The 12884-nt window shown below is 40.5% G+C and overlaps 1 protein-coding gene across 7 annotated transcripts in view; it reads left to right on the top strand.

Moving 5' to 3' along the window:
- The window catches only part of LOC117300677, a 49237-nt gene that overhangs the window by 12151 nt on the left and 24202 nt on the right, over positions 1 to 12884 (top strand). For all 7 annotated transcript variants that reach the window (XM_033784398.1, XM_033784395.1, XM_033784402.1 and 4 more), the window contains 6 exons: positions 3996 to 4143; positions 5034 to 5602; positions 9256 to 9451; positions 10164 to 10318; positions 11405 to 11562; positions 12341 to 12527. In XM_033784398.1, coding sequence (XP_033640289.1) covers positions 3996 to 4143; positions 5034 to 5602; positions 9256 to 9451; positions 10164 to 10318; positions 11405 to 11562; positions 12341 to 12527 — 1413 coding nt within the window. The remainder of the gene's footprint in view (positions 1 to 3995; positions 4144 to 5033; positions 5603 to 9255; positions 9452 to 10163; positions 10319 to 11404; positions 11563 to 12340; positions 12528 to 12884) is intronic.

Below are 12884 nucleotides of genomic sequence, written 5' to 3'. Positions count from 1 at the left end.
TCATGTAAGAACTTTGTCTCCTAATCCTATTTTAAATTAATAAATGTCCCACTTTGGTAAGTGCAAGCTCCCCACATCACATCAACAACTGGGGTTTTATCAAACAAATTCAATATCCCATTAGCAGATTGGTGAAAAAATCCAAAGTACATGATTCTGTTTACACTTGTTTTTTTTAAAAAAGCTTCCATGAATATTTTGTAATCCTTTCAAAGCTTAAGTCATTCAGCCAAGAAACTTTCCTTCAATATTGACTGTAACTTCATGTAACTTAGGCTTTAAGCAAACTCCCACAAAGTTTATATGGATCTTACATTATACCTTATAACAAAAGACCTTATAGAATCCTACAACTGCTGCGCATTCCCTGCAGCTAACAGTAGCAGTTTGTAAACACAGACGACTTAAGTCCTGTTGATTTATAACAAAAGGGATCATGCCCCAACAGAAGGACAGGGATGGGATGTATCACTTTCAGTCGGCTTGTGTTTACTCTCCTCGAAGTGTCATTAAATACTTTAGACCATAGAGAAAGATTTGTTTGATACAGTCCAATATGTGTAATTGCGTTTGTATCAGGTGACTGTCTGGTCCAATGGATCATGGACAGCACTAGTACATGTATAATCATAGAGAAACTTGCTGTATGGTATATGATACTGATAGCACGAGAAAATTCCTTTGTTCACAAGAAGGCATGCATTCTGTGTTGTGGTGATACGAAGGCATTGATTGCAAGCAATGCAGATGTGCTTGGACATTCTGTGGTGATTGTAGACAAGAAGACACTGATAGTGGTGGATGGGAGTAAAGCACTTGTCCATGAAAGTGAAAACCAATATTTCTAGTTTCATGGTTTTTATGGGTTTTTTTTGCTGAGGGACTGTCGTACATTTAGATCTGATGATGGAGGAGTTGCTGTTTGTGTGATTCACACATTTTCTACGTACACTTTTCGTGATCATACATGTCGTTGAGTCAGTGTGACACACAGATTTGTGCTTGGCAGTGCAATGAAGATAAACTGGACTTTACATCAAAGGCTGCTACTTGATATCTTTTGAGAAAATTCCTTTGTACACAAGAAGGCATGCATTCTGTGTTGTGGTGATACGAAGACATTGATTGCAAGCAATGCAGATGTGCTTGGACATTCTGTGGTGATTGTTGGCAAGAAGACACTGATTGTGGTGGATGGGAGTAGAGCACTTGTCCATGAAAATGAAAACCAATATTTCTAGGTTCATGTTTTTTATGTTGTTTGGCTGTGGGACTGTCTACATTTAGATCTGGTGATGGAGGAGTTGCTGTTTCTGTGATTCACACATTGTAGGTTGCATTTCATGATGTCAGAGTGACACACAGATTTGTGCTTGGAAGTGCATTGAAGATAAACTGAACTTTACATGATTGGCTGTTACTGGATTTGCTTGGAGAACTCTGTTTTTCAGTACAGTTACTTTATCACCAGATATTACAGTGTCATGTACAAAGACATGTAAAGTGACACAAGATTTGTGGCTGTGCTTGGAAGTGCAACTGAAGTTTAACTGAACTTTACATTATATATCAAAGGCTGTTATTGGATTTGTTTTGAAGAACTCATTTTCAGTACAGTAGTAACTTAACCAGCAGATCACAGTGCTGTGTACGTACACTTAGCCTGTAAAGTGTCGGTAGCATTGGACAGGACAACATGGTAGCATCTGACAAGACAATTTTTTGAAGTACATGGTACGTACACATGTATGACTCGGTTGGCAATACGTGCCCTACACTTGATGCATTGTGTATTCAAGCTTTTCATATAAGTTGTTGAGTGCTTTTTATTTTAATATTCATACTTGTGGATTGTGTGTATCATCTCCCAGGCAATGGTTTGATACTGATGTGTGCTGCACTCTTACGACTCAACCTTTGCAACAATGAGTGTCAATTACGATATTTGACGTTTACAGGGCACTAAACTTTATGGTACAACATGATGAAGCTTTTAACATAAGTTTTCAAGTGCTTGTTTTGAACATTCGAGAGATATATACTTGCGTAGTGTATTATAGACTGTGTTTTCTTATCCATAGGCAGTGGTTTGATGCTGATGTGTGCTGCGCTCTTTATGACTGAACATTTCCCACTTCGAGTGTCAATATTAGTATTTGACATTTATAAGGCACTTCAAACTTTGTACATGGTACATGTACAGCAATGAAGCATTTTACATAAGTTTTCAATTGCTTCTTTTGAACATTGGAGAGATCGTACCTGTGTATACATTTGATAGACTGTTTGTCATCTTCCAGGCAGTGGTTTGATGCACTTTTATGACTGAACATTTCCAACTTTAATGGGTGTCAATCATAGTATTTGACAGTTAAAAGGCACTTCAAACTTTGTACAAGGTACAAAGGTCCAGAGATCCTTCCACAGTCTCTTCGTAAGCAAGCAAAGGGAGTGGGCAGTTAAACTAGTTGATAACTGGACATGATTAGGCTCCAACCTGTCACTTCATACTCCACAGCTGAAACTGAGAGATGTTGGTTATGGAGTTAGAATTAGACCTCCATGGTTTGGCCAAGTCTTAATGTGGCATCTACTACAACCTGTGATCTGATTTTAGTTTAATCCGTGAAGGGTTGAAGTCTGATTTTAGTTTAATCCGTGAAGGGTGAAGCCCTGTAGCAACCTGAGAGAACTTGCCAACATCTGATGACTTGATTGCTGAATTGATTGATGGAGTGATTGATACTGATTATTAGACATGGATACCAGAAGTTCACTTGGGACGCCCCAAACAAGAGGTAGTCAAGAGGCACAACATGGGGACTCATGGAACAGTTTCATAGGACTGGTTAATCAACTCTCAAGTAAATCTCTTTTATTTCTCTGCACTTTTCCTTCTTCATAATGTGTATGATTCTATGTCTAATGGACAAAACTGATTGTTCTTCAGTAGGATAAAATATTGGTACGATATCAGTACAGAGAAATGTTAAGTTCCACATTGCGTACGTGTACTGTTAATTACCTACTAGTACATGATTGTGCATGCAATGTCATTTTTTGAATTCCAATATTTTATACTTTATTTTTAAACACTTTTGTTATTTAATTTTTTTTTCTTCTTTTTTTTTCTTTCCAAAACTGTACACCTTTCCATTTGAACGTTCAGGTTTGTTTGTAAAACGGCGTACATGTATGCCCCCGTATCCAATCAAACTGAATACCATGAGCAAATTTCTGCTCGTCGTATTTTTATAACCTTGACCACATCTTGTTTGGGAAGGCCACATACATTGATAGAACTTTATCATGATGTAATTTAGCTAACATGGTGAATATTGAACCATTCCTTGGTTACCAGTGGTACAGAACACCATCCATTATCAAAACTGTACATGGAAGTGTAAAAACAAAAGAGAGCGGAAGATTTAAATCGTTTTTTAATCAACCATTTTGTACTTTCATAAATTAACTGAGCACTGAGCTTATTGTTTTTGTTTTTATTTTAACTTTGTTGGGGCACAGTGCATTACAAGGTTTTCATGTTTTGGAATTTATGATCCATATTCTGTATGTGTGTCATAATTTCTATTTTGACTGGCAACTAAAATAAGACCAGAATCAACCATGATAATAATTCAGAGATGACAGCTCATTGGAAGTTTTTTGTCAGATCAGTTTTTACCATCAATCTTTTGCCAACAGCACTCCACACTAATGTTGTCACTTTTGCTCAAAATGCCCGGCTGTCGGACAAACATTCCACCACTTATGCGCAATCAGTGTGTCGTTAACGTGCCAAACTGCACTAAAGCATAGTGCAGCAATAGCGTAAACCTGGACAGGTATGCGCGTGTATGTTAGTGAAATGTTGTACGTTTGTCTGAGATCCAGGTACTAAGTTTCTGTTTTTAGCATTAGTGCGGCTTGCTATTTATTGATCTGAGTGGGTATTGCCAGTTCTTAATAAAGAATGTTGTGTTTTGATTTGTCAGAGCCTGAATCTTGGAAGCGAGATGTTCAGAAGCAGATAGAGGAGGAGCTGGAGCAGAGAGTCAGGGAAGCTTTGGAAACTCCACCTTTAGAACGAATGCGCAGAAACCGCCACAAGGCTAGACTCAAACGTATACAGAAACAACAAACGTGAGTCTAGTAAAAAAAAAACAGAAATCGCCAGACACATAACTCAGACCTGTTATGTCAGTTGGTGGCAACTCACATAACAGGTCTTGATGCATTGGATGATGAGGTATCATTGGTTTGCAAATTATGAATATATCTGCTTTGCTGTGTTAATTTGGTTCTTTGGGAACATGGCTTGCTATTAATTCTACTGTCGTGGAGTAGATTTCAGAATTCGGGAGACTTCTTAGTTCTAAAAAGATATGTCCTACTTATTACTTACTACCTAGGCGGGGAGATAGGAAATTGGCCAGGACTAGCAAATCCAGGGGACACTGCTCTAGAATTGCAAAGGTCATGGGTTCGAATCCCACCCAAGTAATATGCCTTAGATTGTTTTCACAGGACTCGGGAAAGTATCAAGTAAACAGTGCTATGCACATCGGTGTATGTGGGTAAAACCAAAATTAATATAAATCCAGGGGACCTTCTTGTATCAATTTCACTGTCGTCGATTAAGTTCTGAGTAGTTCTGGGCAGTTCTTTTTATAACTTGGTAGTCTCTTGATTGTCCAATATCTACTTTGTGGCAGACCTACTCCTTTTACATAGCACCATGTAATGGTTTCAAGGTGCTGTGGCGCAATATGCTGCCAATCAGACCAGGAACACCACGGCGAAACCCTGTCTCTTTTTGATAAGTGCACTGGGTTCTGTTACAGCTCAACGTCCCATCAGAAGGACGAAGCATCATGGTTAAGTGTTTTGCTTAAGGACCTAGGGTTTCACGACTGGGATTCGAACCTACGCTTTGCATATCAGCAATGTTGAGTTGGAATCTGGAGCTCTTAACCGCTTAGCCAAGCCACGCCATGCATTATTGTTTATGGTATAATCTTGTGTTTGTGTAGGTCACTTAGCCTTGAAGAATGCGACAGCTATGCTCAGACCTTGCCAAGCCTGAAGAACAACCATCACCGATGGGACTTATCAGAAACACCTTACACTTTTAATGACCAGCAGACTCGAGAGAACCGATTCTCGCGTCTTGCTCATGCCTCCCACTCTAAAGGCAACCTCGGGGATAGTGACACTGAGGATGATGAAGATGACTCAATCAATGGCGTCAATAAAAACCAGAACCACTGGAAGAGGCGTCACACTGACAATCAGAAAGGGAATGGTGCAATCACACAGGAGACTATCACTGAATCTGGGGACTCGGACCCTGACAGAGCAAGGACGATATCTGAAATACGGCGTAAGTCATACCATCAATACACAGCGGAGGGATTCAAGGCAGCCATACGCAAAGGGAAGAGTCATCTTAAGAAGATTGGTAGTGGGAAGTATGTGGATAAGAATGGAGTTGTCTTGACTATGGATGGGCCGTTCTGGCCACCTGAGTGTGGACCTCTCTACCCAAAACCAGAACATCAGAACAGCACACCTGAAGAGAAGGAACTGCTTGCTGATGCAGGTAGGTGTCTGCATTACTCTAGTAACCTTAAATTATGTATTTTTACACTTAGTTACCTGTTCATGTTTGTCGTGTTGTCATTTAGCCTTCTAGGGTCGAAACGTCAGGCCATTAACTATTTTGTGCATTCATAACACAGGAGGTCCTTTTGGTTGGAAAGCAGTTTGCAACAATTAATTCTATTTTCTCAACCCAATTAATTATATCACAAACTGGAATCTTATGGCTTTCTTTGCATGAAACTCAAAATCATTTAAGGACACATTGACATTTCATGCATCAAGCTCTTTGGCATTCTGGTAACTAAGCATTTTTTACCTGTTAAACTTGTATCACATTCATAACATACACTGTAAACTTGTTTGCAGAAATTCATCAACAGGATTCAGTGAAGTTTTTTAGTTAGATTTGGTTGTTTTAAAGTGTATGCATGTGTACACACAATAATAATAGTGTCTTCTTATATAGCGCGCATTCCATCACTCAGTGACGCCCAAGGCGCTTCAACATTCATATTTTCCTGCAAGGTACATGTATGTGGGACTAGGTTTGACGTAGAGAGACCTACTCCTTTTACATAGCACCATGTAACGGTTTACAAGGTGCCGTGGCAAATAATGCTACCAATCAAACAAGGAACACTGGGGCGAACCTCATCTCTTTTTGACAAAGGACACAGGTGTCATGACTCCAAACCACACTCTGCTGATCAGAAACACCAGAGTTTGAATCCGATGCTCTTAACCACTAGGCCATGACACACCACAATGTCCTGCACTGTGTTGCTAACACAGTTTTTTATTTATCATGTTAAGTTGCTCCCCAGTGAGATCATTGCCATGGTTGGACCCAGTTCTCTTCATTATTAATGGTTGACTGTTGCTCTTTTGGACCTCAGTCCAAAGCAAAATGCCAATTTATTACAATAAAGTGCGTCGTTAATTTCAATTATCTGAAATTCAAAGAAACCCTTATCAGTGAAGCAATGGAACTGAATGGTTGCCAAGCATTTGATATGATCAGTGTAATGTAGTATTACAATGTATTTTATTTGCCTTTACCATTGTGATGACATTTCGGCATAATGTTATGGGCGTTTATGAGATTTTCAAACAACATTTTGAAAGTCCGGTTTGATGACTAGCATGATCATGGTGTATACAATGTACACAGGGCTCACAAACTTTGGGGGAAAATCCACAAGATCGCAGGACTTGTACATATGTAGCTCAGAATCTTTACTGGACGGGGATTTTATTAACAAGACTAGAATCAAAATGAAAAGAGACAAGAATCAAAATGAGAACAAGTCCCATCTAAACTGTTTCATTTGAACAAAACACCATGAGAAGATTGGTCTGATTGAAAGATATTTGTGAGACTCAAACTTAACATTTAAACATCATTTTTTTTTTAGACAAAGATGTTGAAATGAACCAAAAAAACCAAGACCTCTGAACTTGTCCTGTCTTGAGTTTACTGGCCCAACACTGAAATCACTGGCATCGCGCCAGCGCGCCATTGTCAAATTCGAGCCCTGCACAGTCTCAATGATTGATTAGCTTGTTTAGTACAAACAGTTTTAGTTTAGCGCTGAGCAGTTCTGTTATTTGAACAATATTTTAGTATTTTCACAAATGGGAAAGTTTAATTGGGAAGTGGAAAAGCTAAATGATGTTCAGAGTTTCACAACAGACAGACACAGTCCCCTATTAATGGCACTTTTATGATTAATGTGTGCGCAATTAATGTGTCTCCACAGTTCTCTGTTGTGCCATGGAGGTATTTCTGTCATCATCTTTTTTAACATGCCAGTGTACTGTACAATGTACATGTGCAATTTAAACCTTCACACATGATTGGAGCTATATGACTGTCAGTAATGCCTTTGAACTCAAATCATTTTCAAGATTCAAAAGATTGGAATTGGGTCATCCTCCTGTACTTTAGCTGATAGTACAAGCTGGGGGTCATGGATTGTTCAGTACAAGCTGGGGGGTCATGGATTGTTCAGTACAAGCTGGGGGTCATGGATTGTTCAGTACAAGCTGGGGGTCATGGATTGTTCAGTACAAGCTGGGGGTCATGGATTGTTCAGTACAAGCTGGGGGTCATGGATTGTTCAGTACAAGCTGGGGGTCATGGATTGTTCAGTACAAGCTGGGGGTCATGGATTGTTCAGTACAAGCTGGGGGTCATGGATTGTTCAGTATCACCTAGAGACCATCGATATACCCATCAACAGATGAGTGCACTTTTTCTATATCACTCACTCACTCAGTCGACCAAAGTTGTCGCGTTGCCGCATGTTTGAGTTGGTCTCGATGTCTGCATGCCACACAACTGCGGGTGGCACGGTTGGCTTGTGCGTAAAGTGCTCGCCTCTCACCAAGGTGACCCCGGGTCGATTCACGGCCAGGGCTATATGTGAGTTGAGTTGTGCGTTGGTTCTCTGCTGTGCCACGAGGGTTTTCCAAACTATCCGGTTTTCCTCCCCAGGGAAAAATCAAACACTTTCGATCTTGTCTGTGCTCCGTGGTCATAATGGGTTGATGTGGCTGGCAGCTGAAGGCGCCCTTGCATGCCTGTTTCTTGAACACGTTGTAGCCGCGTTCTTCGCAATTCAGCTCTAGCTGTGAGTAAGGATGATTAGCCCCCCAAATTAAAAAAAAACTCTATCCTGCATACAACTGATTAGCTCCTCCTTGTTGTTAACTCCTGCATCCTCGATCAGGGTCTTGAGCATGGTCTTGGTGGGTCTTCCCGAATGGCACTTGCTGTGAGTGGGCTCCCACACGATGACTTTATTGACTGGTAGCTCTGGGTGCCGTGGGCAGTGTCCAGCAAGGTGCAACCGATGCTCCTTAATTTTCCCGCTCAGTGGGGGGATGTTTTTATGTATGTCAGTACTTGAAACCAAAGACATCCTGCCGTCAACTCAACATGTTATACTTGGCTTATCATTATTTTGTTGGTTACAGTGTGAAGGCGGGAAACTAGGGTTACATTCAAAACAAAATGCTTGGCGATATTGAAGAGCCTTACAGGCATTATATTCTTCTTATACTTAAGTCTGATTTCTCAGTTTTCACCCTCAGAAGAATCAGCAAAGTTATAAATACATGTAAATAGCCAATGCACATTGGGCAAACACTTTTTGTTGGATTTACAGACTTTTTGGTTACAGTGTTTAAGTACACTTTTGTTAATCCTGGCCAGCATGAACTGGGTTATCTCTAATTCCCTGCTGTTCCCTCTCCAACCCTGTTTCCTGTCCTTACCCAATCTACCCTCATCTCTCATCTATTCTTCACATGTTCCTTGTTGTATCCAAACCTTATGTCAATCATCTTAATTCAGGACCAGTACTTAAGTTGCTATTTAGTCTGTAAGGGAAGGCCTATGGGTAGTTCTATAAAACATGCATATTTTATTGTTCTCTGTGGGGAAACTTTTGTTTTCAAGTATTGTTTCTGTACTTGGTGAAATGGCCGAATAAATAATATTACAATCTACAGTAGGCGGACTACTACTACTACTACTAATAATAATAATAAAATGTTCCTACTTTTTTTCCAAGCACCATGCCTGGCTTTAATGAAAGTCGAATTAAAAGCTGACCTTATTTATTATTTCTGTTGCTTATTTTTTAGTACACCATGATGGTCGCACTGTGGAAAACCAACGCACCAAGTGGTTTCGCCCATTTGAATGTACCTCCTTGAATGTGTTTGATTCTGAGCGGACATCTAAGGGCACCATTCCTCACACTGTGCCTGATGGTTGTTGTCCTAGCCTAGTGTTTGAATCCCGCTTTGAATCGGGAAATCTACGCCAGGCAAGAAGAGTGTAAGTTCAGTGTCAATAGCCATGCAGGCCTGTTTACATAGTTTTTGAAAGGGCAAGGGCACTAAGGCATTTGTTCTGAGCGGACATCTAAGGGCACCATTCCTCACACTGTGCCTGATGGTTGTTGTCCTAGCCTAGTGTTTGAATCCTGCTTTGAATCGGGCAATCTACGCCAGGCAAGAAGAGTGTAAGTTCAGTGTCAATAGCCATGCAGGCCTGTTTACTTAGTTTTTGAAAGGGCAAGGGCACTAAGGCATTTGTTCTGAGCGGACATCTAAGGGTACCATTCCTCACACTGTGCCTGATGGTTGTTGTCCTAGCCTAGTGTTTGAATCCCGCTTTGAATCGGGCAATCTACGCCAGGCAAGAAGAGTGTAAGTTCAGTGTCAATAGCCATGTTTCCATTGGACTTTTTCTTCCGAGAACTGACTCCGCGGAAGTACAGTTAATAACAATCGTAGTCCCAGCCAATTTTTGTTACCTTCCGCCCAGGTAGTAGTTGAAAAGGACAGTTCTTTTCAGAACTGAAAAGTCTTCCGAACAATCCGATAAATCTACTCCGCGGTAGTAGAATATAGAAAGACAGTTCTCTAAAGGAACTCTACCTGGCAAGTATACACAGTGTTACCGCAAACCAAATATATACTGTGGGTTGTGTTGTACAAACACTCTTGGTAACTCCCCATTATTTCACCTCTTTGTTGACCTACAGTGGGCAGTTTGAATATGAGCTTATCTTGAAGACAGACATGTATACTCCTCGACACACCCAATGGTTCTACTTCAGGGTTCAACGGATGCTCCCTGGTGTTACCTACAAGTTTAGTATTATCAACCTCCTCAAGAAAGACAGCCTGTATAACCATGGTAGGAACACAACACCCATCAAATTGTCTTATTGGTAGCTCTGTCTTTAATCTCATTGCACTAGGGCGAGGTTTACAAAACAAATTATCCAAAACAATTTAGTAAAAAAAATGATTTTTTTTTTATATATTTTGTATAACTACGACTAAGATCCAATTCATGAAAACATGAAAATAAAAACCACATCTATAGGACATCCCAGGTTGGAGAGTAGGGCTTTTAAAACCAACTGTAAATGTTAAAACCAACTGTATGCAGGCTTCGCGCTCGCAAGCTTTCTTGCTTTGCGCTTACAGCTCAGGTTTTCTTTTTCAACAGCCTTTGACATATCTGGACTAAGGTGTGGTTCTTAGGCCGTGTCCGAAACGACGACTTCGGCTACAGCTACGTCTAGATCAGCGCGTCTACCAGTGTTGAAGAATAGGCAGACGCGCGCGATCTAGCCGTAGCTGTAGCCGAAGTCGCCGTTTCGGACACGGCCTTAGACCTTACTTGGCTACTTCTTACCTGACCATTTCCTTCCACCCGTATAACTAGCATAACCTCCCTGCCATCATCTCTGCTACATGGTAGGAACACAACACTCGTCAAAATGTCTTAAGGCCAAATAAATAAAATAAAAACATGTTAAGAGCCTCCCTTTTTGAAAAAAAGGAAGAAGGGCCTTTTTTTCTTTTTTCTTTTAAATGCCTGACCCATTTTTTTTAAAGAAACGGCTTGGCTATTTTGAGAAAAAAAAAAACATTTATTCTGAGATCAAAAATATGTATTGTTTTTTACATGTTTTCTAACTAAACACTGATTGACATTTATAAGTATTGTTTGAAGCTTTGCATGGTTTGGAGAAATAGGAAGAAACTATAAATAAATAGTAAACTTGCGGGTACAACCATGTGTAAATCTCTTTAGAGTGAGTGTTGGCTCTAAGAAGAGCTGGTTTGGCCTTGACGTTTCGAACAGTATACTCTGCTCGTTTTTCTCAGAGCCAACACTCACACACAAAAATGTTTACACATGGTTGTACCCAAAGTTTACTATTTATTTATAGTTTCTTCCTACTGGTTGGCATAATTTTGTCTGTACTAGGAATGCGACCATTGATGTACTCTGAACAGAAGGCTGAGAGAAGTAGTCTGGGATGGCAGAGGGTTGGTCATAACATCTCCTATGCAAGGACCAATGGATTCCATCGTAATCCACTACTACATGTTGAAATGGCTTACTACACACTGCAGTGGCAATTGGTAAGAAAGGAATTCTTATAAGAGATGTTAACCCTAACCTGCTGCCAAAACATAAGATTTGAACTGCCTCTAGCTACCAGGCAATCTCAGTAGTCTAGTTGGTAAGACATCGCTCTAGAATTGCAAGGGTCGTGGGTTCGAATTCGACCTGAGTAACATGCCTGTGATATTTTTTCACAGGATTCAGGAAAGTACTGAGTACACAGTGCTTACACACATCAGTGTATGGGTAAAACCAAAATTAATCAAGGAATTCTTGTTAACTTTTTCATTTTCTATGAGGAATGAAGATCAATCTGATTTGGTTTGACCCTACACCGTTATGGCGTGTCATGGCCTATCGGTGTAAAGCATTGGATTTAAACTCTGGTGTTTCTGATCAGCAGAGTGTGGGTTCGAATCCCCTGGCGTGACACCTGTGACCTTAAAGCAAGACACGTCCTTCGGATGGGACGTAGAGCTGTTGGTCCTTTGTGTTGTGTATCACACGTAAAAGAACCCAGTGCACTTATCATTAAGAGAAGTGTTTCGCCCCAGTGTTCCTGGTTGGATTGGCAGCATATTGTGCCACAGCACATTGTAAACCATTCCATGGTGCTAAGGATTAAGTCTCATAATTCAAACGTAGTCCCACATACCTTTAGGAAAAATACTGTATATTAAAGCGCCTTGAGTGTCACCGAGTGACGGATATGCGCGCTATATAAGAATCTACTATTATTATTATTGTTATTATGTAATGAGCACTAATTGTCTTAATCCTTTTCGTTTCATGCAGGAGTTTTCTTACGAGAACGACACCTGTTATTTTGCCCACTGTTATCCCTACACCTTCACCGACCTGAGAGAGCACATAGATCTCTTGCTATCAGACCCTGAGAGACGGCGTTGTACTAAGAGGGAAGTCCTGTGTGAGAGTAGAGCTGGTAATAGCTGCTTCCTACTCACTGTCACAAACTTCTCAGGTTAGTCAATTATTAGCTTCAGTAGAGACTCAAAGTAAGACCTAAACCAGTTTACGAACTTTACGAGCGAGCCCCTTACTCTAACATCCGGTTTATTGTTGTGTTCGTTGGTCACCGTGTGTTACGTTACAATCAATTTTTTTTTCTCTTTCCCATAAACACTGATGTGTGTTGGCACTGTACTCGGTACCCGGTACTCTCCTGAGTTCTGTGCTAAAAAATCACAGTTATATTACTGGGGTGGGATTCTAACCCACGACCTCTGCTATTCTAGAGCAGTGTCTTACCAACTAGACTACCAAGATTGTCTGGTAGCTAGGAGCAGTTCCAATCTTATGTTTTAGGAGCGGTCTGCAA

The sequence above is a fragment of the Asterias rubens genome, chromosome 16 (genome assembly GCF_902459465.1).
Source record: "Asterias rubens chromosome 16, eAstRub1.3, whole genome shotgun sequence".
In the NCBI taxonomy this organism is placed as follows: domain Eukaryota; kingdom Metazoa; phylum Echinodermata; class Asteroidea; order Forcipulatida; family Asteriidae; genus Asterias; species Asterias rubens.
The sequence above is the reverse complement of the archived record's forward strand: the minus strand, read 5'-3'. Positions and strand labels throughout refer to the sequence as shown.